This window comes from Drosophila kikkawai, chromosome 3L (genome assembly GCF_030179895.1).
Source record: "Drosophila kikkawai strain 14028-0561.14 chromosome 3L, DkikHiC1v2, whole genome shotgun sequence".
NCBI lineage: Eukaryota > Metazoa > Arthropoda > Insecta > Diptera > Drosophilidae > Drosophila > Drosophila kikkawai.
The window spans coordinates 6,009,679-6,035,750 of NC_091730.1; the positions used below are offsets into that span (position 1 = coordinate 6,009,679).

The following is a 26,072-nucleotide window of genomic DNA, read 5'->3' on the forward strand; positions in this document are numbered from 1 at the left end:
TAATTTTTAAATTGATTAAGTTTCCCGGCTTTAGCCATCGACAACCGATATCGATTGGTGATTTTGACGATGCCTCGACCAAAATAGAAAGAATCGGTGTAATCGATGTTGATATCGAATTTTTTCCAGCTCTAGTATTAACGAACATGGACAAGGAATTGGAATTAATAAACAAAAACCTACACAGTGCCCTGGCAAAGTTAAAAAACACCCAGGACCAAGTGGCCAGTGCAGACCTGCAGAGTCGAAGGGAGAAAATCGCCAAGCTGATCCGCCTGCACCTGCATCATGTTCAGTCCACCGTGGTCACCTTGCGTCGCAGGGCTCAGCAGCGGGCGAGGCGAAGATTGAGGATGATGCGTTCCTTCTTTATGCAGCAGATGATGGAAATGCACTCCAACTACCTGCAAATGTTTGCCCTGTTGCGCCTAAAGCAAGCCGAGTCCGATGATGATGATGAGGAGGAGGAGCCCGAGGCTAGCGGGACAGAGGAGATAGTCATCACGACAGACTTTCCGGTATTTGATTCCCGTTTCTTTGAAGATGTGATTCCTGAGCTGAGCGAATCCGAGTTCCTGAGCACCCTCCATGTGACACGTGGAACCTTCGACACGCTATGCAAACAGTTGGCTCCCACTCTCAGGAATGCCGAGGAACTGACACGCAAAACGCCAAGCATTTCGCCAGAAAAGTGCGTGGCCCTGGCCCTTTATTTCCTGGCCAGCGGAGAGCGCCTCTCTCTGATTGCCGAGCGTTTCTCCGTGCCCCGGCCAAGGACGATCAAGTGCCTGAAGGTCTTCTGCAATGCCGTCATGTCGACTCTGGGACGTGCTCTGCGCCAGCTGCCTCAGCTTCCGGTGGACTGCAACAGAGTGGCAGAGGGATTCCAGCGCGAAAGCAACATGCCACCCGCCCTCATCGGAGTCCTGGGCGTGTGCTCCATCCCCATAAGAGCCAATGGTGGCGATGTTAAGCACTCAACCGCCGGCTCGGTGCTGCGCATGGAATATCTGCTGGACGATCGGATGCTTTTCCGTGAACTACAACTGGGATGCGGGATTCGGGCGACACTGGTGCCCATGTTTTCCCATGCACCAAATAACCTCTCGACCCTGCCCAAATTCAGCATCAACTCCCGGCCAGTTCCGGCCTTTGTCTTGGCTCCTGTCTATCAGAATTACCCGTTGCGTCCATGGCTGCTGCAGCGATATATAGATCCGATTGCTCCACACGAGCACGACTTTAACGAGGTGGCCGAGCACCTCCAGGAGCTAAGTGACTGCGCCCTGCATCGCCTCATGTCCCGCTGGAGTTTTCTTAGCCAGCCACTGGACATAAGCTTCCACACAGCCTCCTGCATAATCACTGCCGCGGCAGTGCTGCATAATCTGCTGGAGGAACTGAGCGAGCCGCATCTGCTGGAGTGGGGAAATGCAGTGGACGTGTCCAAGTTTCGGGCGGAGCCATTGCCTGAAGACCCACCTGAAGACAGCGATTCAAATGCAGCCCTGGAAGTGCGCGACTTCCTAGCTAGAACCATAAGCTCCACTGAAATATAAAGCTAAATCTTAATCAAAAAAATACATTATTTTTAGTTACATTATTGAAATGTAGCTTCTCCTTTATTGTAAGATGTAAAAAAAGAGGCGCATCTAGTAGAGACGCTGGGGTGGGCCCATGGAGGACTTGACGTGCAGGGAGCGCACATTCTGCCAGTTCTTCTTCAGCAGCGACACCAAGAAGTTGATCGACAGGTTGACATTCTGGGCCAACTCATCGGACTTCATGCCCACATGGCCAACGGCAACGGACAGGCACAGGACCTTCTTCATCTGGAACTTGATGGTCGACTTGACCTCCTCGATCTTGCCGATCATGGACTCCTGGTGCGAAAGGAGGGCAGGGAACTTGCCAGCCTTGTTCAAGCCAGGGCCAAGCAGACGGGGAATCTGCTTGATGAGCGACTCGGAGGCCAGGAAGGCATCATAAGACTTGGCCAGCTTCTTCACAAGCTTCTTGTTCTTGTTCAGCTTCTTGAGGGCCTCGGCATCCATGAAGTCGACATTGTTGGCCTTGGCCTCGTCGCAATGCTGCTGATCGCCAAGGATGCACACCTTCATCTTGGGACGGGGGATGTGCTTCAACCTGAAGATTACAAGAAATGTGGTTTGGTTAGACAGCAGCAAGAGAACCGGATTGGAGGGGCAGGGGGCGGGGAAAACTTACAAGGCCCACGAGGGAGCATGTTTTCAAAATTATTTAAAAAGGGGGACGGTGTCCATTGCTGGAGACCTACTCAAATTTTAAAGACCCTGAGTGCAGGTCCGCCGAGCTGTGCCATGTGGCAGCCACATACTCGACTACCTGATGCCGTGGTAGACTCGGCCCCCGAGGGAGCTGCTCAACACACAGGCGCAGGTGATTTAGCCAACATACTTGACGGTGCCGGAGAAACGCTTGTCCTTCTGGGGATCGTAGTTCTTGAGGCCGATCTGCAGCTCCACCGTCTCGAGGAAGCCACGCTTCTTCTTGGCCGAAGCCTCCAGGAGTCCATTGACGCCCTCATAGAGCGTGTCACGCGAAACTTTCGACCTGCAGAAAGAGAAAAACGAATTAGTTTTCAATTTACCGGAAAAACAATACTTGAAGCGCCTTGAAGAGCTTGATTAACTGTCGAACTAATGCGCAAATGATGGCAGCCCACATATTAGTTGCATATTTAGCACAAAAATCACATTTACTTTTGCAATCATTTCCAAACTGATATGGACATGGAAAAAGGTCTAAAAAGCTGGTTTCTGATTGCCGAAATTAAGAAATATCTATTTGAGCGTGACCATTAAACCCTGGTCCAGCGTTCCAAAGTCAAACAACTTAAAAAACTTGGGCGATGGTACTTAATTTTTAACAATTACACTTACGCCATCTCAACTGCTCAACGTGCGATTTTGAAAGAAAGATGGGAGGTATTTTTCCTGAAAATGATATATCGTGAAACTTATTGCCCAGAAATCGCGATATTTTGATGATATTTTTTGATATTTTTTCTTTGGTCACTCTGAATTTCAAAGTAAAATGTCAAAACAAAGTTTTACATGCTTGGGGTCGAATTCTCGTTTTTGGGGTCGAATTCTCATGTAGAATGTCAATTTTTTTTTGAAAGAAAGAGACGGTAGCCCAGTGTTACCAAATGAAAATCGCAAAAAGTTGAAATTTCCCCCTAAAAAATCCAGTTTTCACCCTAGAAAATTTATTCAGGGTATTCCCTTGACGACTGAATTACCGAAAATATCGGCAGTCATATTTTTTTTAAAAGAAACATTAAAAACATATTTCATAGATATTCAAGTTTTTTTTTTTGTTTATTTTATTATTGTTAAAATGACTGTCGTCAAAAATAACTCTATTTTTATGCGACTGCGGACGGAATATCTAAATATCGGCAGCGGAAAAATGTTCCCATAAATATTGCTCTTTCGATATTTTCTGTTATTCAGCTACCAAAGTTTTTAAAAAAATGGGCGAAATGACTGAAAAGCTGTAGAGATTGTTTAAATCAAAGTTTTGGATTATTAAACAAAAAAAAAAAAAAAAAAAAAACATTAATATGAAAATACAACATAAATATTGGGAATTACATGAATATTTGTTTATATGTCTCTGTTGAAAATTATACCTTTTCTCAAACAATATAAAAATTGAAAATTAAGTAAAAATAAAAATGGAACAATTAATATTGTGTTTATTTATTTAATTTAAACAATACAAATCTAGAACTAGGCTTAAGCCTGGCATGGTATAATTATGTAAGATAGTCGCGTCGGAAATATAACGAAAGATTTCTGACTACCTTACATAATTGTATCATGAAACAGGGTGTCAAAAAATGATGAACTGGTATTTTCCTTCACAAAATACTAAAGTACTCGATTTTAAAACCAGATTTTATAGTATTAAAGCCAATTTGTTATCTGGTTACACTGGAATTGCCGCTTTGTTTGGAGCCAAAAGAGAATGAAATTTATATTTTACAACTAAAATTTTGAATAGTCAGAGTGGCTATGAAAATAGAGCATTTGTAGCTGCTTCAGTGCTGAGTAAATATATGCTGGTCCTGGTTTTAATAGCCCTATTTTAACGTAAGTCTCCTTTTCAGTCCAAGCTTCTGTTTCAATACCCAAGGAAAGAGAGGAGAAGAGTAAGAAACTCAAAAGAGAACCGCCGCACTCTCTCTTCGAGAGACACCTACTGAGAGTGCGTGGAAATAAAAACATTGCTTTCACTATCTTCGCGGCGATAGTCTGCATTTTTAGTTTAGTCGGCATCTAGTAGATATAAAAAGTGCGTTGCAACTGGCGAGTTATATAAGCGGATTAAGCCCGCAAGTGCATTGATTTTCCGCGGGCCATGGCGCGTCTCATCGAGAGCAATGTAAGTTGACTGGAAATTATCCAACTCGCGGCTGCTGTTTTTACATAACTCCTTGGCTTTTCCATCTCCTCCTTTTTCTTCTCCTTGTTCTTGCTTTCTGGCATTTCATAATTGTCACGAGATGAAGATCCCTCCCGATTTTCTCTTGGCCAACTGCCTAAGTGGTTTCGCATTGGGGTATATTACTTGGTCAACAGTGATGGGAAATAGATACTAGGTACTTTCATTAATAATACAGCTTCTATTTATATTTACCCTAAAATGGTTTCTTCTTTTTCATTGAAAATTATGATTAAATGTAATATGTGCATGTACAATTGCATAGTTAAAGTTAATCAATTTTTACAAGTACTATGTAAATGTACCTTGTACCGTACCTAGGTAAACAAAACAAAATAGTACCCTTCCCATCACTGTTGCCCGGTGACGTCTCTGGTTTATAAATAGTGATGATGTCCGTTTAGTGACCTGAGGATGAGCGATGCAGATCGTCTGGTGGCGAAGCTGCGCCAGGTGCCAGTCCGTCTGCCCACAGAGGCGGAGGTGCGCCGGCTATGTCGCTCCTTAAGCGACTTGCTCACCGCAGAGGCGAACCTGCTGACTTTGCAGAGTCCACAGATCGTGTGCGGGGACATCCACGGTCAGTTCGAGGACCTTCTGCACCTTCTAGAGTTGGGCGGACCAGTCTCCCAGCACCGTTACTTGTTTCTCGGCGACCTTGTGGACCGGGGCAAGAACAGCGTGGAAACCTTTCTGCTGCTGGCTGCGCTCAAGGTACAGAATCCTGGGCAGGTGAGCCTGCTGAGAGGCAACCACGAGTGCCGCAGTGCCACGCGATCCTACGGATGCTACGAGGAGTGCCTGGCCAAGTACGGTTCCCCGAACGTCTGGAGGATGTTCTGCCGCGTATTTGATCTCCTGCCACTGGCGGCGACTATTGATGGATCGGTTTTCTGTGTGCACGGAGGCCTGTCGCCGGAAATCCAACAGCTGGATCAGCTGCACCGGCTGGATCGCTGCCAAGAAATCCCCGACAGCGGCTGCATGGCAGATCTACTCTGGAGCGATCCCCAGGAGACAGCTGGATGGACGGCATCGCCTCGGGGCCACGGTCAGCTTTTTGGCGGCGATGTGGTAGCCGAGTTCAGTAGGCGGAACGGCTTATCTCTGATATGCCGGGCCCATCAGCTGGTCCAGGAGGGCTATCGCTGGCACTTTGGCCACCAGCTGGTGACCATCTGGTCGGCGCCCAACTATTGCTATCGATGCGGCAATAAGGCGGCCCTTATGCGTCTGCATTCGGGCGCGGATTTCGCCTTCGAGGTGTTCGAAGCGCAGGCTCTGCACACCAAGCCGCAGCCGAGGAGACCCAAGAAGCGGTGTCGCCAGTTTTTCCTGTGACGCAATCTCCAATCCAATCGAATCTCAAGAAAAAAAAATCAAAACCAAAGACAATGTCAAGTTCAACACAGCAAAGCAGAGAGGCAATCAGCTGTTGTGGCTAGTCAGAAACCCACCCACTCTTAAATTATAACTCTATCATTCCACTATTTCTCTTAATCAATAAAATGCAAACTCACAATCAGTAAACGTAAACTCTCAGTTAGACTTGGCTACTCTCTGCTTTCTACTCCCTCAGTTTATGTTATCTCGGCTCTCTTGAAACGGGTTTGTTTTATCTGAGGTACAGTAGCGCCTAAAGTAATACCCCTACTTTGCCAAGAAAAAAAATATGTTGCTATTCGAATTTTCTTAATTTAAATGTTTTTTTGAAACATTATACAATTTTATTCCTGGGAAAAAGTTAAAAATTAAAATAATGTATGTGGATTTAATTTACGTAATTTTTCCTACAAGTCAAACTAATGTTTTAATATTGAAATGGTTCTAAGTACAAAAAAATTAAATATTTGGGGGCTTATATTTTTTTTCATGAGAGACATTTACTTCAAAATTTTACTTTTTTTTTTCAATGTCATGAAAGTTGTGCTTTTTTAACTCGTTTTCTTGTTCCTCCTACTTTTTGCTACCACTGTGCTGACTAGTGCTGACTCTGCATCTTGCTCACCCAGAGAAATACAGTGGAAAAGGGGCTGAAATAAAGAGAACGCCTGGTTATAGCGGCACATCCACGCGACGACTTCATTTCAATTGGAAATCGGAATCGTGCGCGGCAACACGCGATCAAACAAATTCGCCTGCTTTCCAGACCCACGCGCAATTCAAATTAGAAATTAGTCAAGTCAACGTACTTCGACAAGTGTTTATTAAAAACAAACAAATAAAATGACCGAATTCGACGTAAGTTCCAGTCCACTTCCGTGAAAGCTTTCTCTTTGACATTTTATTACTCTTTTGATTGCTCGCTCTCTTTGCGTATGCTCTCTGTTATGAATGTAGGGGGTGTGACGTCATGGTTAATAACTTGCCAAAGCCGCTCCACTAATGCAATATTCAGGGTCACCCCTGATATGGGGCCAAAGTTTGATGTCTCAAGCTTGTAACCTCAATAAACTGCAGGTTTTTAAGGCTTCGCAGTCTCTAAAAAAGTGTCTCTACCCCAGCTGAACTTGATCTCTATCTCAGATGTGGAATTATTTTAGTTATTTTCTTATCACTTTAGATGTCTGGCGGTGGTTTCCACTGACCATCGTGACCTTTCATCAGTCCAAAGCACACACAAAAATAGTATCAAGTGTTAGGCAACCCAACGAAGTAAAATATAATTGTTATAATGACGAATCTATAGCTGGGAGATATGACTACTGTTCAGTTCCTTTTTTTTTTATTAGTAATGCTGCTTAAGGTTTAATTAGCACCCGGCGAATTTTTTAAACATTTTAATTAGCAAGTTTTAAAGTTATAAAGCGTATGAAACAGTTTTCCCACGATAGAATGTACGGAAATCCGATCACACCTGAAAAATGCAACTCATGCATTTTAAAGTCTCTTAAATACAGGTCTATATTTTACTTAAGTAAGCTTATCAGCATATATTATTACAATCAGCAGCTGTAATGCATCTTAAAATCACGCTATTAGCTTCCTGGTTTAATCTAAAAGTGATATAATAATATTTGTTGTTTACGAGTAAGGCGGCGTAGTATTAAATATAAATAAAACCTTTATTTATAAAATTTTTTCTTTATATTCTTTGTAGTTTGTACCAATCGCCGTAGGCGTGGTCGCTGTGGTTGCCGGCGCCCTTATCGTCCACTATCTGCTCAACAAGAAATCCACCAAGCCTCGTCGCGAACCCAATAGAACCGCTCGCCTGCGCACCCTGGTTGATCCCAATGATAAGTACCTTCTGCCACTCATCGAGAAGGAGGTGCTCAGTCATGACACCAGGCGCTTCCGCTTTGGATTGCCTTCCAAGCAGCATGTTCTCGGCCTGCCCGTTGGCCAGCACATCCATCTGATTGCCACTATTGACAACGATCTTGTTATCCGGCCGTACACACCTATTTCGTCCGACGAGGATGTGGGCTATGTGGATTTGGTGGTCAAGGTGTACTTTAAGGACTCGCATCCCAAGTTCCCTGCAGGCGGCAAGATGACCCAGTATTTGGAACAGATGGAGGTGGGGGATAAGATCTCCTTCCGTGGTCCCTCTGGTAGGCTGCAGTATCTTGGCAATGGCACCTTCTCGATCAAGAAGCTACGCAAGGATCCACCCAAGCATGTGACTGCCAAGCGGGTTAATATGATTGCTGGTGGCACTGGCATCACACCAATGCTGCAACTGGCCAGGGAAGTGCTTAAGCGTAGCGACAAGGATAAGACCGAACTGGCGCTTCTCTTTGCCAATCAGGTTTGTGAATAATTATTATTATTTTTAGATATTTTTCTTAAATTATTTTTACCTTTTTATAGAGTGAAAAGGACATTTTGCTGCGTGAAGAGCTGGACGAGCTGGCCAAGAAGCATCCTGACCAGTTTAAGGTCTGGTATACCGTCGACAGGGCAGCTGAAGGTGAGCTCTAGTATTTTTAGATTTTTATTTGTAAATGTCCCGTGCTAAAGATCATAAGATCATATCATTCGTCACTCTATAGAATCCAGAATCCATCTCAAATCTAAGAGTGAAAAAAGCATAAGTTACTCATTTTATTATTTGTATAGACTTTGATTTCATCAGCCTTGAATAATATTTTTATTAGTAATTAGTAATTATTATTCATTTTTCTCGAGAGAACACTGCACCAATCTTTTCCTTGACTTGAGATTTCATAACCTTCGGTAGCTTCATTAGCATGTAGCATCAACCATTCGTCTCCACCATCACTTACCTAGAGCCAACTTGTGCCAATCATCTATTATGTTAAGAATCTTGTGTCTTGTGCCCCTCGCCACATGCTGCCCTCAAACGGATGCCGCCGCGAACGGGGAATGCGCGGTTCATAGCCTGGTCCTACAACACGGGCCACGTCAATGACGAGATGATGCAGCAGCATCTGTTTCCTCCGAATGCAGACACTTTGTGCCTGCTGTGTGGGCCACCGCCCATGGTCAACTATACGTGTATTCCGGGCCTGGAGCGACTGGGTCACCGGGCCGAGCAACGGTTTAGCTATTAGGATTAGCACACAGCTTCAGCTGTGCCCTTAAGTTTTGCTTTCATTTCACAAAGGCCAAGCCAGTGGGAAAGATTGTGTGCAGGTTGTCTTCACCAATAGCTTGTTTATATTTTTCCAAAATCCTCACTAAATATTTCTTTTTAAATCTTTGTTATCCAGGCTGGCCATACAGTGTTGGCTTCATCAACGAGGACATGATTGCCGCCCACCTGCTACCCGCCAAGGACGACACAATTGTGCTTCTCTGCGGCCCACCGCCCATGATCAACTTTGCCTGCAATCCGGCTCTGGATAAGCTTGGCTACCATCCGGACACTCGATTCGCCTACTAAACAGAGAGAGGAGAACGCCCAAGGCGCGAACAGAAGAATCTGCATTTCGGTTTTTGTCCATTTCTTTCATGTTAATCCGTTGCTCCCGAATCAGAAGCTCAACTCACCAGTGGAATCCCCAGAACTCTTTGATATTGCGACTCCGGGATCGATATGATTGATCGCAGAGCGAAAGCAACAACATCGATACCAATTGTTGTAGTTATTTTTTATGATTTGTGAATAAACAAATGTTGAAAAGAAGATGGCAAGACATGTGTTGTTTGTGCTTGTCTTTCACAATTTTATTGAATACAATAGGTATATGGAATATACGGCCTGCAATGCAATTACATTGAGTAGTTAGTAAAATAAAAATGTATGTTAGCGTAGAAGAACATCGAGAAATTGGCTTCTGCATTTAACTAGCGCGCTGCTTGTGCTATCAGCAACCTGAATCCACCCACCCACACGGAAGATTAGACTAAGTTAAATAAACATTTAGTAAGCGTCATTAGATTTACGTGAACACGAGTTGAGCGCAGCATTTGAAACGGATAAGGGAACGATTGGTGTACGAGTGTGTAGAGTGGCTTGCAGAGTGTGTCTTTGTTGTTAAATCGACATATATATTTGTTGTTGCGTGGTTCACAGAACTTTTATGGCCTAACAGTTAGTATGTATATATATATATATAAATATGCGTTTAAGTAGGTATAATTTCCAAAGTTAGCTGTACCTGCTAAAGACACGTTGTATACATCCAATATGGTTCATTTTATAAATACATAAAAATACATTTGTTGATGGTAAAAACATAAAATATCAAACTGCTGACTGCCACTAAGCTAAATTTAAGTTTTTTAAAGACTGTCACCGTTTGTGTTTGCTCTCGTTGTTGGCGCGGCAAACTCTCACCGTGGACAGGTGTGTGAATTTGGCTGGTTTCAAGGTGCGTTTATATGACTTTCATATAAAATTGTCCAGTACTTGTAACGGGAGCTTGTCCAACGGCCAACAAATGGTAAGCAAACTTTTGACGGAGACTTTCTTCTTAAATTTAAATCTACGAAATATTACATAGAAACACTAAGCTACAATACAATTTGACCATGGCAGGGGGAGAGGCATGGCAAAACACTTAAAACTTATAAAACAAATTCTCATCCTGCTGCTGCTCGTTCTTCTTCTCGCTTTGCTTGGCATTGTACGACTGACAGAGCTGATCCAGGTCCTCCTTGGTCAGCTCAATTGCCTCGAGTGTGGCCACATTTTTGTACCTATTGGGAAAAGAAAAAACTTAGTACTTTTCTTCTTTAAGTTTTTTAAAATTTCTTACTTGTTTCTATTGTACTTTTCCCGCATTGCCTGCGTGTTGAGGTCCTTGGCCCATTTGTGAGTGTGCGACAGCTGGCGGATGACAGTCAGTAGGTCCTCCAACTTATAGGTGGTGATCTCCTCCAGCTGAGGTGTCCACATCTCCATGCCCAAAATGTGACGTGCCAATGCCAGCGAAGCGGATGACATTACCGAGGGCAAATATGCCATGAAGGTATCTCCATCCATCAGTGAAAGCTCCGAAATGTACTGCGTGGATGGTAAGTGGGATTAGGACTGCCAGAAATTTAATTTCAAGGACTACTTACCAGTGTCAAGAACTTGAGTTTATCTGGCATATCGCACAGCACTGCGTACGTGTTGATGAAGACATAGGCTGTGGGTGTGCACAGATCAAAGGAGAGAATCTTCAGGATGACCTGCTCCATGCGCAGCACCTGCTTCTTGGTATAGCTGTCGTCGGTGAGGAAGACAAACTCACCCACCTCTGGCGGGTAAATCTCTTCGTATTTGCTACAAGAAAAAGGATTTATAATTAAAAAAAGTTTCTATAAATATAAATAATATGCTACTTACGAGGCAATATACAAGGCTGCCGTGCCCACCAACTGCAGCTTGGTGCGCATCACCATCATCAGGCTTAAGAAGCGGTCGAGATAGGCGACGGAAAGGTAAAGCGTCTCCGTGTCCAGTTTATACTCCTCGGACACCTCCACCAGCCAGTCAATCAGGATGGAGCGCATGTTATGATTGATATCGTTCTGCCTGCGCATATAGTGCGGCTTCGGGCGATGTTTCTTCTGCAAAATTCAGATTGATAAAACACAGCGATTAGGTTGAGTCAACAAAATTAGTAAGCTAATACTTTGTAATTACTACAGCAAACTTTAAGCAGCACACAAGAGACTCTTTCGCTAGGCATAAGTGAGATCCTAATCTTTAGCACACACATATTTCACACAAATTGTTATGCTTGATGCTTCCCGCGAGCGGCTTATTTATTTCCATGAATTTATTTGTTTGGCGTCGAACTCTGGGACTCATCTCTAAGCAATCTAAGTGTATCAACTGTAGAATACCTCGTAAAACTAGTGAGAACTTAAGGAACATGTAAAAAAAAAAAGGATGAGTGACTCTTATTAATTTGAATTGCCTTTTCTGGCGTTACGCATCTTATTAATTTTGTCATTCAAATGATAAATGATAAGGTTTCTTTTTCAAGACAAATAAATTATCAATTTTAAAATATATATAAATATATTCCCCTGAGAAACTGTTTTAATAGTTTTTCGACACAATAGAATTCTAAGAAGTACCACAAATGTCGAAATCCAACCTAAATACAATGTGGCCAATGCCACAGCGAGCGAGTCCCTTGGGAGAAGGCAGAGGAGTGGCCAGCAAAAGCGAGGGAATCAAATTTACCAATTTTTATTTGTTTATTGGTTATTTCGTGGTACGTGAGCAGCATATTCAAATTCTCCGTTCAAACGTAGAAATCTTTTGCCAAAATCGCCTATATATGGGCAATATGTACATTAGGTGTTTATTTAATGGTCGCTTGAACGATTATTGGACACGTCAAGCGCCGGGCGTGTGCGGGCTGTACCAGAAAAGGCAACGAAGGGAAACCCTTTAGACCATTTTGCGAAAAAGTAAGGCAAACCGGTGCAGTAATGGTAATGAAAAGAAATTGATATATTCATATAAATTATATTAACATGTTTAGTAATTTCTCTATTCCTTTTCTTTCCTTGGCAATTAAAGGAATCCAAGACAACTCAAGTGCCCCACCCAATAAACAAATAAATATGGCTAGAGAGGCGAGGAGACCAACAACAAACAAACCAACGAGCCAAGCTCACCCGGCAACCCGGCAAACAAACTCAACCAAAACTCAAACACAACTAATAGTTTCTTTTTCTCAGTCCAGAAAAGAATACAAGTTTTTCAGACATACCAGAAATATAAAAACCCCTTAAACCTATTGGTACAATACAGCAAGATGACGCTCAAAATCGGAATATGCACCAAGCAGGATTTGGACGAAGCGATGAAGCTGCGAAAGCGCGAGCAGTACGAGGAGGAACGAAAGCGGCGCATCTTCAATGCCAAACAACGCCTCTATGGGGTGAGTGTAAAACCAATCTCTAGGAGAATCCACGATTAAGACAAGCAATCCTTTCTGATAGCTCGATTTGGACATGCTGGAGCGCCAGATTTTGGAGAAAAAGAAGCAGAAAAGCGTGCAGCTGGAGTGCGACAAACGTTTCGAGGAGCAGGAACAACTGCAAAAGCGCCTGATCACCGCCCAGGCCAAGGAGCTGGAGAAGAAGCAGCATGTGGCGAACTCGGATCTCAACTACTATCGCTGCCGCTATCAGCGCAAGGAGCAGCGTCGCGAATTCGACTTGAATGACCCCAACTACCTGAAGAAGGCGCGTCCAACTCGCGTTGCCGATGACGACATTACTTTGGGCGTTTCCAGTGCCCAAATCTTTCACGGCGAGGATCTCTACAATTCGGAACGAAAGGTTCGGCAGCGACAGCAGCAACGTGCCTGGCTGGATCAGCAGATTCAGGAACGTAAGCGGGCAGAGGATGCACGCAAGACGGCGGACAACATGCTAATGGAGAACCTGGGTTGCCGGGATAAGCATTTGGAGGAAATGGCCAAGTCAGATCACCAGATGCGCAACCAGGTGATCCAGCAAGTGCGCCAATTCAACATAAATATGGCCAAGCAAAAGCAAATGGATCGGGAGAGGGAGAAGCGCGAAAAGTATGAGGATGACATGGCCGAGATCTACAACATGCTATCGAGCGACATGCTCACCGAGAATCCGGATGTGGCCCAATCCCGCACCGATCCGAACAAGAAGATTGCTTTCATGTATCGCGGCATGACGCCCGAGGAGTTGCGTAACTTCCGTCTGGGTCAGGAGCAGCAGCTCAATGCGGCCGTGCAGCGTAAGACCGAGGCCCAGATGATGGACAAGCAGTGGGAGCAATATGCCATAAACATGGATCGCACCCTTGTCCTTGGTCATATCGAGGACGAGCGGCGACGCAAAGCCCAGTTTGATGAACTGATGCGAGCCAATGCTAAGTTGGCAGTGGAACAGGATCAGCAGCGTAAGGATGCTCTAGTGGCTTTGAGCAATGCCGTGTCGGATGACTTTTACGATCAGTTCAACAAGAACTCTCGTTAACCGAGGAAATTCAAGAATTAAAACCCTGATTTTGGTTAATGTCGGTGACCTGGACGCGTTTGGGAAGCGGCCTCAACATCAAATTCCATTTTCGTATGTGGTGAGGCGATTTCTCATCCGTGTCGAGGACACTTTAGAAATTCTAAAGGGTTTGTTTCAAGACCATTTCAAGATAAATTTACATGTTTACGATTGGTAAATGCAAATAATAAAAAGCACCAAGAAAAAAATTAATTAAATAAAATTAAAGACATTTTAAATTCAGGAAATTAAATAAAAGTAGCCACAACTTCGACTTTGAAGCTTGTGCAAAAATGTCAACAATAATTAAGAGTATTTTTTTGCTGTAAAAAGAAAACCTAATTCCATTATTTCCGTGTTCACCGTCTCGGATGGTGGTTGGAGTTTATTTAAACTCTCAAGCAATGCAATAACAAGACGCAAAAGAGTCAATATAAACGAAGAACCTAACGAAGGACCAGATGCAGGCGGCGCGCATTTTCGCCCCGGTAAACATGTGGAAGGAAGAGCAGGGAATCTACAACTACTACTACCCAGGCAGCGGCGCGTGAAGGGAATGCCACATTAGGGTGCGACTTAGGGTCTGTCCGTTCGTCTTCCTTTTACCTCTCACCCCACTCCTTCACCTAAAGAAATTACGTCTGCCTGCCGCCTTGCATGACAACGCACACACAGACACATGGCAACCAAGGCACTCAAGGGGAGAATCCCTTGGTGGTATCTTGATTTTTCTTATCTCTCCATCTATAAGGTTGTATACGTTTTGTATTATAGTTAGAAGGTAGGCCACTTTAGGCCTTTATGCTATGGAATCCTGAGTTCCTATGACCGAATACAATTTAGTAACTAATTGTTTTTGTATTCTTCATTTCTATAAGGTTATTAAAACCTATACTTTGAATTCCTTTCACTTGCGATTAAATTTAAACTATATTTTCTTAAAAAAAAAAGCCAACCCTACATCATACTACTTTGAAAAATGTAATTTAAATAAACTTGCAGAACTTTACAATAGAAAATTTCATTCATCTCAAATTATCAATTTTTGTTTAATTTTTAAACTAAAAAAACTCACCTCGCTCTCCCGGAAATTATTAAGTATATCCCTCTGGTACTGGACAACTTCGAAGAAACGCTCGCGATCATTGCGTGGCGGCAACTCCTTGAAAACCTCGCCCGCCTTGGCGACCGCTTCAATGCCGCTTACCTCGGCCAGAGAGCGATCCACCGACATGGGCGACTGGACGTCCGTGACGGACATGGGCGTGGTGTCCAGATCGCAGACGGTGAATTGCACATCGCTGGGTAAAAGAATATATAATTCAAAATAAAACCTTTAGGAAAAAGTTTACTCTACTAAAACTTACCACTTTTCGGCAGCCTGCTGGTTCTCTTTATCGGCCAGGGGTTTGTTTGGTGGCACCACCTGAGTGTCAAAGTTGTCCTCGTAAACCGAGAAGGTCTTGAACTGCTCCACCACGGGCACCACATTCGATTTCTTGGCTGCATAGTTGACATTTTCATCCGTATTGTTAACCTTTACTTCACGGAAGACCTGCTAAAGGAGCCATAAATATGCATGAGTAAGGGTTAACAATTACAGCAACTGTAGCCTGCTGCCATTGCGCTCTCTCTGTCTCTGTCTCCCCCTTTGGAATGATCCTGTTACGGGCGCTATTGTTGTTGTTGATATTTAGTTGCGCGCCTTTCCTTGGCTTCCCATAGAATGGGTGTGCGTGCGCGAGTGTGTGTGTGTCATGTAATTGCATTTGCTATTGCTGTCCTCTTTGCTCCAGTGCTTTGTTCTTAGAAAAAGGCGCGCAGTCGCCAGGCTGTGCCATTTTCTAGGTTAGCTTAGAGGTTAGGCGCGAATAATTAGCAAAGGTTATCTGCGTAGTGCACCAAAAAAATAATAATAAAAAAAAACCCAAAAGGAGAGGGAGGACAGAAAACAACCACCACTGGTCGCACACACACACAAACGCAGGCAGCCTTATGTGAAGATCCCACCACCATAAAAAAAATCGGCAGCTGCATTAGAATGTCTAGCCATGCTATGGATTTCAGAGCATTTTCCCGGGACTTACCGCTTTTCCGGACGGACGAGGTACATTCCCATTGTTATTGTTGCTGTTGAGCACGGCAAAGTTGGCCCGTGGCGCAAGCGCAATTTTCTCTTTGCCAATCACGGCCAGCGGCTGCTTAGCGCCCCTGACTCCGGCCGGAACGGTGATGCCGGGATTCTCCTTGTTGTTGGTGTCCTGGTGGATCTGGAAACTGGCCATCGTAGATACCCTTTCCTTGATTTTCCTCGCTATTAAAATGGAGATTTCACGCTTCTCTTTGTTTCTCTTTCGTCAAGCGTCGCCAAGTGCTCTTCTATGTTGTTGTTGTTGCTTTCTTATGCTCGACGCTCACACCAACACACTGACAGACATATGCTCAACGCACACACTCACAGACATCCGCATAAGCGCAGGCAAATTTTATCATCAAAATTGACGCTCGTTGTACACTCACACACACAGTTGGGAACAGAATTCATTTGACTTTCAATTTCTACAGCCTTTTGCGTCACGGGAGCGGTGGAATTTGTTTTCCTCGTTTGGCTACGCTCACACAGACCACACTTGAACTCTAATTCTAGGCAGCACCGACGCGGATGCTCCTGTTTTTTCGCAGATCGCGCTTGAAAGTTTGAAAAGAAATGAAAGAAAGGTTTGACTTTTCCCGGTCCTACGCTGATCTAGTGTGACCGCCCTGAAAACCAAAATGAAAGACAAAAACATCGATGTCACTATCGATAGTATCGATGTTTTTTAAAAAGGCGATATATCGATGTATTTTGTCCAACATCGATGTTTTTGCATCACTAATATCTAACAGACAGCGTTAACAGAATTTTCTGTTAAATGAGAGCTTAACAGGTTTTTGTTTATGGAATTTCCAGAGTGATAACAGCACTCAAATCGGCGCTCTCCCACTCAATCTCGATCCAGTGTGACCGCCCTGGAAACCACGTTGTGACGGCAAAAAATAATTGCCTAAAAATAACCAAAACGAAGGTGGATAACTTTGGTGGATAGAGGGTGTGAGAAGGTCTGGCAACGCTAGGATCATGAGCGTTTCAGGAGCGATCCTGGTCAAAGGTGGAAAACATGGCTAACTTGTATTTTAACTTTGCGCAAAATTTGAATTAAGGAAAAGAAGAAGTTTCCGCCATATAAGGTCTAAAAAATTTTACTAAATTTTTAGGGATTAAAAAGCTAATTAGAATACATTTATTATAATATTTAATTAAGAAATGGATGAAAAAATATTATTTAGATGTTATGTCTCTGCGGGAATTGGGTAAAACAGTTTCTAGATCTAGGTCCTTGGATTCCCATTTTAGGGATAAGGAAAGGTCATGCTCTTTAAGCGCCTTTTTTTTGGGACAAAAACGCCCAGAAAGGACACTCGGACCACGGCGCTGCAGATGCTTATCGTTTGCACACAAGACAAAGCGCCGCAGGACTTCTGTCTTGGGCATTGTCCTGGCAACAACAGGGCAAAACAGCGGGCGGCTGCTGGACATCTTGGTTCGTTGACCCAGTTGCAATCACAGAGATGCAAAGGTACAAACCTTATTTTTACCTGGATATTGAAAGTGTTGAGGAAATAGTCGTTATATTTAAAGTATTTTGTGATTTTTGACTCCTTTTATTGCTAAATTAATTCAAAATATTTCACTAAGCATGGGTTTCTGAAACTATATATGATCTTCTTACCTTAAAAAAATATTTTAAGATACAAATTAAAGAGACAAAAATACCTTAGTCCCAGTAATCTTCTTCTGCATCACTGATTGCAATTTCCTGAGTACCGAGCGCTCGCTGAACACGCAATTTGTATGTATGACTTCGAGTCCTTTGTCCTACTACCTGGACCACGGAATACTCGCCAAGACTGCGGATACGTGAACGCTTGCATTTCCATTATCTTTTTTTTTTTGCGGATTTTTCCCCTTACGCACACATGGATGGATGGATGACCATAACGCTCATTGTTTACGCATTTCCAGTAGTTTTTGCTGATGTCGTAAGCCAGTTTCCGGGGCTGCAGTTGCACAAGATCTCTGGCAGGACAAAAGGAAAATCAAAGACACCTTTTACTTTTCAGCTGTCCAAGAAAATCGATTTTTGCTAAGCAGAACAAACAAATTGTGTAGATAAATATTGAAATTAGTCTTGCAAGGATACCCCCCTCCTTTACCTTTACCTACTTGTGGAATTTTATATTTTATAGAATTTTTTGACTGCATTTTTCAGAAAGTAAAAGAAGCAAAAGGTTTAAAAAGAGTTCCTCCTATTAACTTGACTTTCTTGTTGGTAACTTTAATATAAATAACAAATAAATTCTCAACTAAAACTTCGTATTCAACTTAGTGCTTTAAGGATATTCCAGGACATTCGTAGACACATCTGGGCTTTGCTTTTCGGTTCGTGTCACATTTATTTGGGCGGGGAAAGTTTGGCAGCTCAGAGTGAGCTCCCAAAACTATTGATTGACATCTCACTTGTTGTGGTGGTCAGGATGGGATGGAAAGACCCGGGACAGACTAGCGCCAGTTGGCTTTGAGGCTCTCTCCCGGTTAAACAATCGCACAGCCAGTGAAAAAAAAAAAAAAACGAATTAACCGCAGAGGGAAAACTTTCGACTCGGCCAACTGTTTGTGGCCTGGTAGAAGTCAGGACCAGGCCAGAAACTGGAAACAGAAACAGCGGCCGCCGCAGAAAGTTTTAATCGCTGGGAGAGAACCCAGATCTCCTGGGGATTCAATCCAGCCTCCGCAGTGTGGACCATCTAATGGGGATTAAAGTGTTTCTGTTTATCAAGTAAAACCAAGTAAACCCGTTTAGACATGGTTCATTTCAGTGAGTTTCACTTAGTTAAAAAAACTATTAGATTAGCGTATTTAAGTTTTCTTTGAAGGCAGATTTTCTTATACACATTTTTTTATAATGAATAAAGTTAGTAAAATTAAACTGTTAAACTTAATAAATAATTAAACTCTGAATTCTCCAATAAGGCGCCAGGAAAGCCACATATTTTCACCCAATAAACTGCTTTTTAAGTCCAAAAAAATTCCAGCATTAAGGCTATAATGGCACACCTCAATCCAGGTCCAATTCGGAGCTGCGAAACTGTGCCACGCAAGTTAAAATAATTACTTATTAATGTGAGTAATAGCGCCGAACCTTGGGGAACATAACGAACAGGCCGCGGCGGCTCGTTTGTCGATCTCAGTTCGAAATAATCGTGATTAATGGCCGTGATTGCCGGCAGGTGACAGCAGTTCGCGAGACCTGGGTCCTTGAAAAGGAGCTGCCGGGTCTGGCTGGTTTCGTGCAGGGCAACAAAAAAAAAATGACTTAAAAGTCTATTAAACAATTCTCAAGGACACATTGGCCCTGGCTCACGTTTTTCACAATTCACGCAATTCCGGGGCATCGCGCAGTAAAAATTTATGCTCAATTAATCTCGGAAAGCAGAGCCTGGGGAAAGGCAGAGCCAATCGATAGTCCCTATTCCCCCCGGTCAATGATAATGAATGTGGGACCAGTGCAGCTTATTTGACGAAAATCTCAGAAAAATTAAAGGATATTGATGGTAGGTAGTTATATGAGTTTTATTTTGATGATAAATTATGAGGGTTTCTTGAAGAAATATTTTTTGAGCAGGTTTAGGAGTGTTGTATAAATATTTTAAAAATATTTCCAGGGAGATAAATTATTTAATTTATTTACTGATATTTTTGTTACATAAAAAATATTAAAATTAAGAAAGATATCCACTATATTAGCTTAGAAATATATTATTGTCAAAGACAGACATCTCCCTAACCTCCCCTGAAGCATTTTATCTGAGTGCATCCTGGTGAAAACGGCTGCATTTCACAGGTTAATCCACCAATGACATCTAGTGGGTAGCTTTGCTGCCTTAAGCGAGGATAATTGCAGGTCTGAAGTGATTTACTTAACGTATTAATTTCCGTTACCACTGTTCGCGACACTGCATCCGGGGATTATTGAAATGTCAGGGTGAGAATTTGTGCATTAAGCTGCATGTCCGTCGATTTCTCGGCTCCCATCCTCCTCTAGGACAGTAAAGAAAACGTCGGGAAAACGCTGGAAAAGCGCAGGAGCTACAAAAAAAAGGACTTCATTTAATTGGATTTTTTGTTGTGTTTTTTTTTTGGCCCTGCTGCCAAGAAGCGGTCCTGTTGCCGCTCAAAAGAAAATATTTGGCAGCGAAAAGTCCAAGAAAAGGCGAAAATGTCCTTTCGAGTCCTTCGACAGGCGGCACAGGACAAAAGCCCTGCCCAAAGCGCATTCTTCGCTCCGCCCTTCCAACAGTGTCTTAGTTCTGGTGAATTTCAGGGAATTTCTTAAAGCAAAGCGGTGGAAATTTTAAGGAATTTGGAGATTTTACCAAGCAAAGTGTCTTTCTAAAAAATAGTGACAGGAAAATTGTTTTTTTTAGATAAAAATAAAAAGTTTAGGAAATAAAGAGGATAAGAAACATGGAAGATTTGAGAGTTTTAAATCATTAAGCATTGGAATTGTTAGCAAAGGTGTAAAACAATAAATAAGAAAACTCTAAAGAAAAATTGATTAAAATTAACATCTTAAACGTAATTTCGTATAAATATTTATTAGTAAATTTCTTCAAAAATTCATCTAAGGTCGCTTATTTTGAAAGTGTTTAAAATACAAGTGCCACCGAGTGAGTTAAATGTTGTTTAAAATTTATTCAAACCCCTCAAGATACTTAAATACGTATTTCCCCCATTGTTACTCGCTAAACAAAGGTCTGGACCCTCGAGGAGACCTATTTTCTGGGGGCCAAAATCCCTTCGAGTGGAGTTCGGGAACTGCTTCAGCGAAATGAAAAACCAAAAGTTTCGCTGAACTTTTTCGGGGACCGACAACAACACAGAGAAAGGGTGAAATTGTTACGAGTGGATGGCGGGCAAATAATAATAATAATAAAAATAATAATATAGCAATAGCAATAACCGAAATAAAGGAGCTCTGAGGACGAAAAAAAAAGTAGCTTTCGGTTTTGTTGGCCCTTTTTTCCTGCGAGGTCCTGGCTCTTGAAATTGTCGCCGAGATTATTGTTGTTATTTCTGCTGTTTCAGTTGATAATTTGTTCAGAACTTCGAGCTGCCACTTTGTTGGTCAGAGGGAATTCGGGGGTGTGGGATTCCCCCTTTTTTACAGTTTCTGTTGTGCAGATTTTAGCCTGGCTCCCAGTTTCTGGGGCAAACAAAATGTTGATGGCTTTTTTATCGACTCACCTGCAGCAGGTGTATTTCTTCATCTGGCTTCCATTCCGAGCCACTCGAGTTGCCTTTTCCTCTTATCCTTCTTGTTCTGGAGTCGCCATGCCGGGCGCTCGTGTTTGTGTCCTTGCGTGTCTTAGCCATTTTCTCCACTTGAGTCCTGAACAATGTTCAAAAGTTCTTAAACCGATGATGAACTGAACACCTGGACAAGGAGTGCATGTGAACGAAAGAGCTAAACTTGCTACTGACTATAACCCAACCGTGTTTTGGGCTCATTCATTTGATCGCTGTTGCAACTTTGTTAAGCATTTTAATGGAGGGTAGATTAATGCTCAATTGATTTCTACTTTGCCCAGTACTTCTTGAAGTTTTAAGTTGAAAGTGAATTAAAAAAAATTTTCTGATTTTCTTTAAAAGATCTTAAATTTTCCTGGTATGTTGTTATTGGTGGAAAGAAATCACTGGGGAATAAAGTCACCAGGAAAAATGTAGGGGAAAATTCTCTGATAAATTCCTTTGCAAAATATCAGTAGAGGAATAAAAATAAATAAATTAATTAATTAACAAAATAAAAATAAAGTAAAGTAAAAAATCACAGGTTAAATATCTTTGAACTTGCATTTTTGTAAACAAGGAATTACAAGTTTACAGCTTGTTCCAGAATCATTAATTAAATTGTCTGTAATCTGAACAATCGCGTGAGTAAATGTTAGTAATCCCATTTCAAGCTCGAGCAAACTAACAGGACTATAAAAGGACGAACAGAACTAACATGACTAACAGTACTAACAGCCGTGTGGAAGGCGTTCTAACAGCGTAAGAGAAACTAACTTAACAGTGAGCTTTTGCGCCACCCCCCCCCCCCCCCCCCCCAGATACTGTAAAATTCAAAAACCACAACAAATCGCGACGTTCATCATAAACAATACGTATACGCCCTGTGGCATACCTCCTTTCTTATAAATTTATGACATCATTTGCAAATCGTCATGTTTTGTTATCGGGCGCTAAAAATAACGCCCACAGATTTATATTTACGCTGGGATTTGCAGAGATGTCTTCAATCTCCTGCGCAAATAAGCCGATGTGAAGCGAAACCCCTAATAAACAAACAAATGGGCTAAAGGGCGTCAAGCGTTGAGTAAACGAAATGCCACTAACGCTGATTTGTTGTGGCTGTTCGAGCCCTTAACTTTTAATCAAGGATGCGAGCATCCTTTAACCCACTTCCACTTTTCTTGGAGTACTACGTGTGTTTATCTAGTCGCCTGGGGAAAAGTCAAGGAAATCGAATGGAAAGTTTTTAGTGCACTTCTTGCTGTGTTATTTAACAACTTGATGCATTCGAAAGTTAAACTACTAAACGAGTTGGAACTAGGTGGAAACTATTGCCAGGATATCGAGTTAACTTATTGACTGTAATTACTACAATTTGCATTGCCAAACTCGGGAAGTTTGTACTTAACTAATCAAATATTTAATTATACTTTAAATTAAATTATTTGTTGTTGAAATAAGCCTGCTTAACAAGGGAAATATAGAGGAAAAGCTTAAATAAATTCCTTTTAAATAAAATCTCTCAATTAGCTTTCAAAATTGTAATTATTAAATTAAAATATTCAGGAAATACAATTTGTTTTCCCATATTTACACAAAATATAAACTAGACTAGAATACATGGATAAATATTTGGGGGAAAAAAGTCAAAAACTAAATCTTTTCAACACTTCTAAAGAGGGTCATCCTCTCCTCGCTTTGCCTCAAGGCTCATTTCGACAAATGATGGAAATGCGACGTGTCTTGGGCACGGGCATGCCCTGGAACTGTGAATGCTCCTTGGCCAGTATCTCGTGCGTGAAATTGTAGCGAGCCGTGTGGCTCATTATGTACAGGGAGCGTCGAGGAAGTAGCAGATCGGCGTAGAATTTGTTTTCCAGCGACGCTTCCTTAGGCTGGTGGCGATATGCAGCATCCGAATCTGCATCCTGGGAGTCCGTTTCCTTTGCATTCGTCCCTGATTGCTGGTACCGCTGGGCATCCGTGCGTACGAGCCGCATGACACTGTCGCTTAGAAGGCTGATGCCAGAGATTGTGGTGCCACAGTACTAGGAAAGCATTTAAAAGATATATATAAAATATTATAAATATAAACTTCATCTCACCCTGGTACTATCCACATGAGGCTTGATAACCCCATCGGCTGCCAGATCCAGGATATGCACATATGGCATTATGGCGCCTTCGAAGGCCACCTGACGCACGCGCTCCAGAACCTCTCGGTTGTGGGGGAACCACTTCTTGCGCTCTGTCTCCCGGAAGCCATGGATGGCCTAAAGGATCTTAGTTATGAATATATATATCATTTAATGTGTATTCTATATCCCTCACATCATCCCAGTGATCAAACTCATAGCGTAATCGACTCATATAGGGTTCTATTTCCTCGTGTAGCTGCTGCTCCTCCAATTCGCTGATAAAATCCGTAATAATGCGCATGTGCAGCCGAAAATCCTGTTGCTCCTCTTCAGGCCATTTTCCCATGAATGCGGTTAGGTTTTTGTTAACAACTTTGCTATTTTCCACAACTAATTCAAGAGATAAGTCGAAATATCAGTGAAATCTTTTAGTATTTCTACTTACCCTGACGATGACAGCGTCTAAGAATCTGCCTAAGAGGTGAGCATTTGTTTAGGATTAACATTTTCTCAGCTATTCTCCACCAAACTTTAGTGTTTTGAAAGTTACGTGCAATTGCAAAACAAAAAAAAAAAGAATAAATAAAACCGGCAATCAGCTGTTTGATAATGCCAAGGCGTTGCCACCCTGACAACTGTCATCAGCTGTTGCTGAAAGCTGTTATCAGTTATTGACCGTTAAGTTTGAAATTATTAAGCAGAATTACCTTTAAATGTCTGGATATTTTCCTTATTTCCTTGCCGAAAAAATATTTGCTTCTTCATACCCTCCACCCTATAGGCATATTTCGCAATTTCATGGTGTTTTTTTCTTTTTTCCTTTTAAAGGTGCAGCATCCTCGGTTTCTTTTGCTTTTGTTTTAAACTTTCGAGCCGTGTATTGGCACAGTTTTGTTATTGTTTGAAAGTCTGCCTGCTGCAGACAACATGGAAATTGAGTGGAAATTCATACATCCCTTTCAGTGGGCGGGGAAGTAGGTTTGTGGGGGTTCAATATTCAATTTCGACAGTTGTTTCTCGTTGAATGTTGCAGCTGAAGTGAATTCTGATTAATCCGCATATCATATTTATGCAATGGGAGCTCCAGTAGTTCAGTTTATTAAAAGTAATGGGTGTAAGCCTTGTGGAATAATAATTTTTGGGAATAAATATATATATTCTCGAAAAGAAACATATCTTATCGATCTAAGGAAGGACCTTTAGAATGATGTGATTTTAAATTAAATCTTAATTTTAAACTACTTTCAAATTTAAATCTTTCGTTAAATGCAAAAGAATTTAATTTACAAATTTCACTGAACAAATGATTTTTATAAAGATAGAAAATGGCAACCAAGGCTGCCGAGTGAGTAAAAGCACCATTGATGGAACAAACATGGCCAAATTTGGCCTGTTCCTATGGGAATCAATTACCCACAATTCCACCTTTTCCCTCATCAGCGGGAATTCACACGAACCAAAAATCCACATTGCCATCAGAGGGGCTACAGAGTGAAATTTATTGGAAACATGGGCACACAACCTACCACCAAACATGGCTAGAATTTCGGCAGTTCTGGTGGAAAAAGCTGAATAAAAAACAATAGCAATTTGTAAGGCACACATAAAGAGACCCAAAAATAAAAAAAAATAAAGAAAAAATGAGGCAGGCCAGCGGAGTGCATAAAAATTGAGGGGGAGGCACGGCGAGCAACAATTGAGCGGAAAGTTGGTGGGGATTTTTAAGCCATTTGCCGAACCGACCGCAAAGTGATTTAATCAATGCAAATGACGGGCCGCTGTGCCTCATGCGCCGACATAAAGCGTTAATGGAATTTCTGCCGGGGTTCTGCAATAGAATCCCTATCCTGCCATCCTCAACATACCCAGCATCCCCATCATGGGGCTATGTTCGGACTGTTTTCCCGTGCGTTGGTGTGTAAATGATAAATGAGGGACACTGTCGGAGCCCGCGTGCAACTGTTCCGGCCGGAACCACCGGCAACACCAGGCCACTCCACCACCAACACCACATCGGACCATTAGGTGCCATTGTCCTTTTTGTTCGTCCTTTTTTTTTTTGCCTCGAAAAGTGCCTCCTTAACCGTGGCGTTGCCCAGGACAACGGCGAGTATTGTTCTGTCCCGGGCCCATCTATTGTTGCCACGCCCATCCTTTGAAGTCGCAAGATGAATATTGCCCAGCATCCAAAAGCCATCAGTTATAGGGAGTACGCGGAGTGCGTCGTTTACGACTTTTATTATTAGCTGCACGATATTTAAGGCGGACTCCCTGGAACTTCCCCGAATAAAAATAACAATAAAAATAAATTATTTACCAGGTACTGCTATTGTTCTTTCTGTGATTTGCAGTCTTATATAAGGTAAGTTATAGTTTTCAATACGAAAATAATGTGATACTTTATTTAATTGTTAAGAAAGTATTTCCCTGAATAAGTTGAAGAAAGTCAAGGAAACCCAGCCTCGTTCTTAAATCTCGTTTTGCTGAAAGCGAACTTCAGATTTGGCCAAGACAGAGCTTATGATGAGATTTTAGCTGCATTTGTTTTGGCCTTTTCCCAGTGAAGGCCGCTCTGCTGTCCAGGATTTACTGCGTATTCTGGTTGCTTTGGCAACGGCAAAGCCGTTTGAGGATTATAGAGCTCCTCCGGC

At 42.3% G+C, this 26,072-nt stretch overlaps 7 protein-coding genes across 9 annotated transcripts; 4 read left to right on the plus strand and 3 right to left on the minus strand.

Annotated features, from left to right (window-relative positions):
* Positions 1–122: 122 nt before the first annotated feature.
* On the plus strand, positions 123–1,600 carry LOC108073807 (uncharacterized). Its single transcript, XM_017165582.2, has one exon. It carries the CDS (start codon positions 147–149, stop codon positions 1,557–1,559), a length of 1,413 nt encoding a protein of 470 aa, XP_017021071.1. The 5' UTR covers positions 123–146; the 3' UTR covers positions 1,560–1,600.
* On the minus strand, positions 1,586–3,074 carry RpL10Ab (ribosomal protein L10Ab). Its single transcript, XM_017165604.3, has 3 exons — positions 2,922–3,074; positions 2,437–2,592; positions 1,586–2,145 (listed from the first exon to the last, which is right to left on the minus strand). The coding sequence occupies exons 1-3, from the start codon at positions 2,924–2,926 to the stop codon at positions 1,653–1,655; spliced, it is 654 nt and encodes a 217-aa protein (XP_017021093.1). The 5' UTR covers positions 2,927–3,074; the 3' UTR covers positions 1,586–1,652.
* A 1,215-nt stretch (positions 3,075–4,289) lies between these two features.
* On the plus strand, positions 4,290–9,586 carry LOC108073816 (NADH-cytochrome b5 reductase 3). Of its 2 annotated transcripts, none has more exons than XM_017165592.2 (4): positions 4,290–4,431; positions 7,592–8,245; positions 8,308–8,407; positions 9,171–9,586. In XM_017165592.2, exons 1-4 carry the CDS (start codon positions 4,408–4,410, stop codon positions 9,341–9,343), a joined length of 951 nt encoding a protein of 316 aa, XP_017021081.1. In that variant the 5' UTR covers positions 4,290–4,407; the 3' UTR covers positions 9,344–9,586. The 2 variants fall into 2 exon arrangements, with proteins under 2 accessions (XP_017021081.1, XP_017021082.1); XM_017165593.3 differs by lacking the exon at positions 4,290–4,431 and adding an exon at positions 6,407–6,732.
* LOC108073818 (serine/threonine-protein phosphatase 4 catalytic subunit) lies at positions 4,302–6,019 on the plus strand. The gene is made up of 2 exons (XM_070285907.1): positions 4,302–4,431; positions 4,813–6,019. The coding sequence occupies exon 2, from the start codon at positions 4,906–4,908 to the stop codon at positions 5,830–5,832; it is 927 nt and encodes a 308-aa protein (XP_070142008.1). The 5' UTR covers positions 4,302–4,431; positions 4,813–4,905; the 3' UTR covers positions 5,833–6,019.
* Positions 9,587–9,930: 344 nt separating the features above from the next.
* On the minus strand, positions 9,931–16,637 carry CycA (cyclin A). 2 transcript variants are annotated; one of them, XM_017165581.3, is made up of 7 exons: positions 15,981–16,637; positions 15,261–15,448; positions 14,969–15,194; positions 11,237–11,460; positions 10,969–11,173; positions 10,662–10,909; positions 9,931–10,602 (listed from the first exon to the last, which is right to left on the minus strand). In XM_017165581.3, the coding sequence occupies exons 1-7, from the start codon at positions 16,176–16,178 to the stop codon at positions 10,464–10,466; spliced, it is 1,428 nt and encodes a 475-aa protein (XP_017021070.1). In that variant the 5' UTR covers positions 16,179–16,637; the 3' UTR covers positions 9,931–10,463. The 2 variants fall into 2 exon arrangements, with proteins under 2 accessions (XP_017021070.1, XP_017021069.1); XM_017165580.3 differs by having other exon boundaries at positions 15,261–15,451.
* On the plus strand, positions 12,535–14,139 carry LOC108073810 (RIB43A-like with coiled-coils protein 2). The gene is made up of 2 exons (XM_017165585.3): positions 12,535–12,791; positions 12,853–14,139. The coding sequence occupies exons 1-2, from the start codon at positions 12,666–12,668 to the stop codon at positions 13,870–13,872; spliced, it is 1,146 nt and encodes a 381-aa protein (XP_017021074.1). The 5' UTR covers positions 12,535–12,665; the 3' UTR covers positions 13,873–14,139.
* A 6,234-nt stretch (positions 16,638–22,871) lies between the features above and the next one.
* On the minus strand, positions 22,872–24,175 carry LOC108073823 (alpha-ketoglutarate-dependent dioxygenase alkB homolog 7, mitochondrial). Its single transcript, XM_017165603.3, has 5 exons — positions 24,129–24,175; positions 23,867–24,079; positions 23,615–23,811; positions 23,389–23,556; positions 22,872–23,331 (listed from the first exon to the last, which is right to left on the minus strand). Exons 2-5 carry the CDS (start codon positions 23,925–23,927, stop codon positions 22,987–22,989), a joined length of 771 nt encoding a protein of 256 aa, XP_017021092.1. The 5' UTR covers positions 23,928–24,079; positions 24,129–24,175; the 3' UTR covers positions 22,872–22,986.
* Between the last annotated feature and the right edge of the window lie 1,897 nt (positions 24,176–26,072).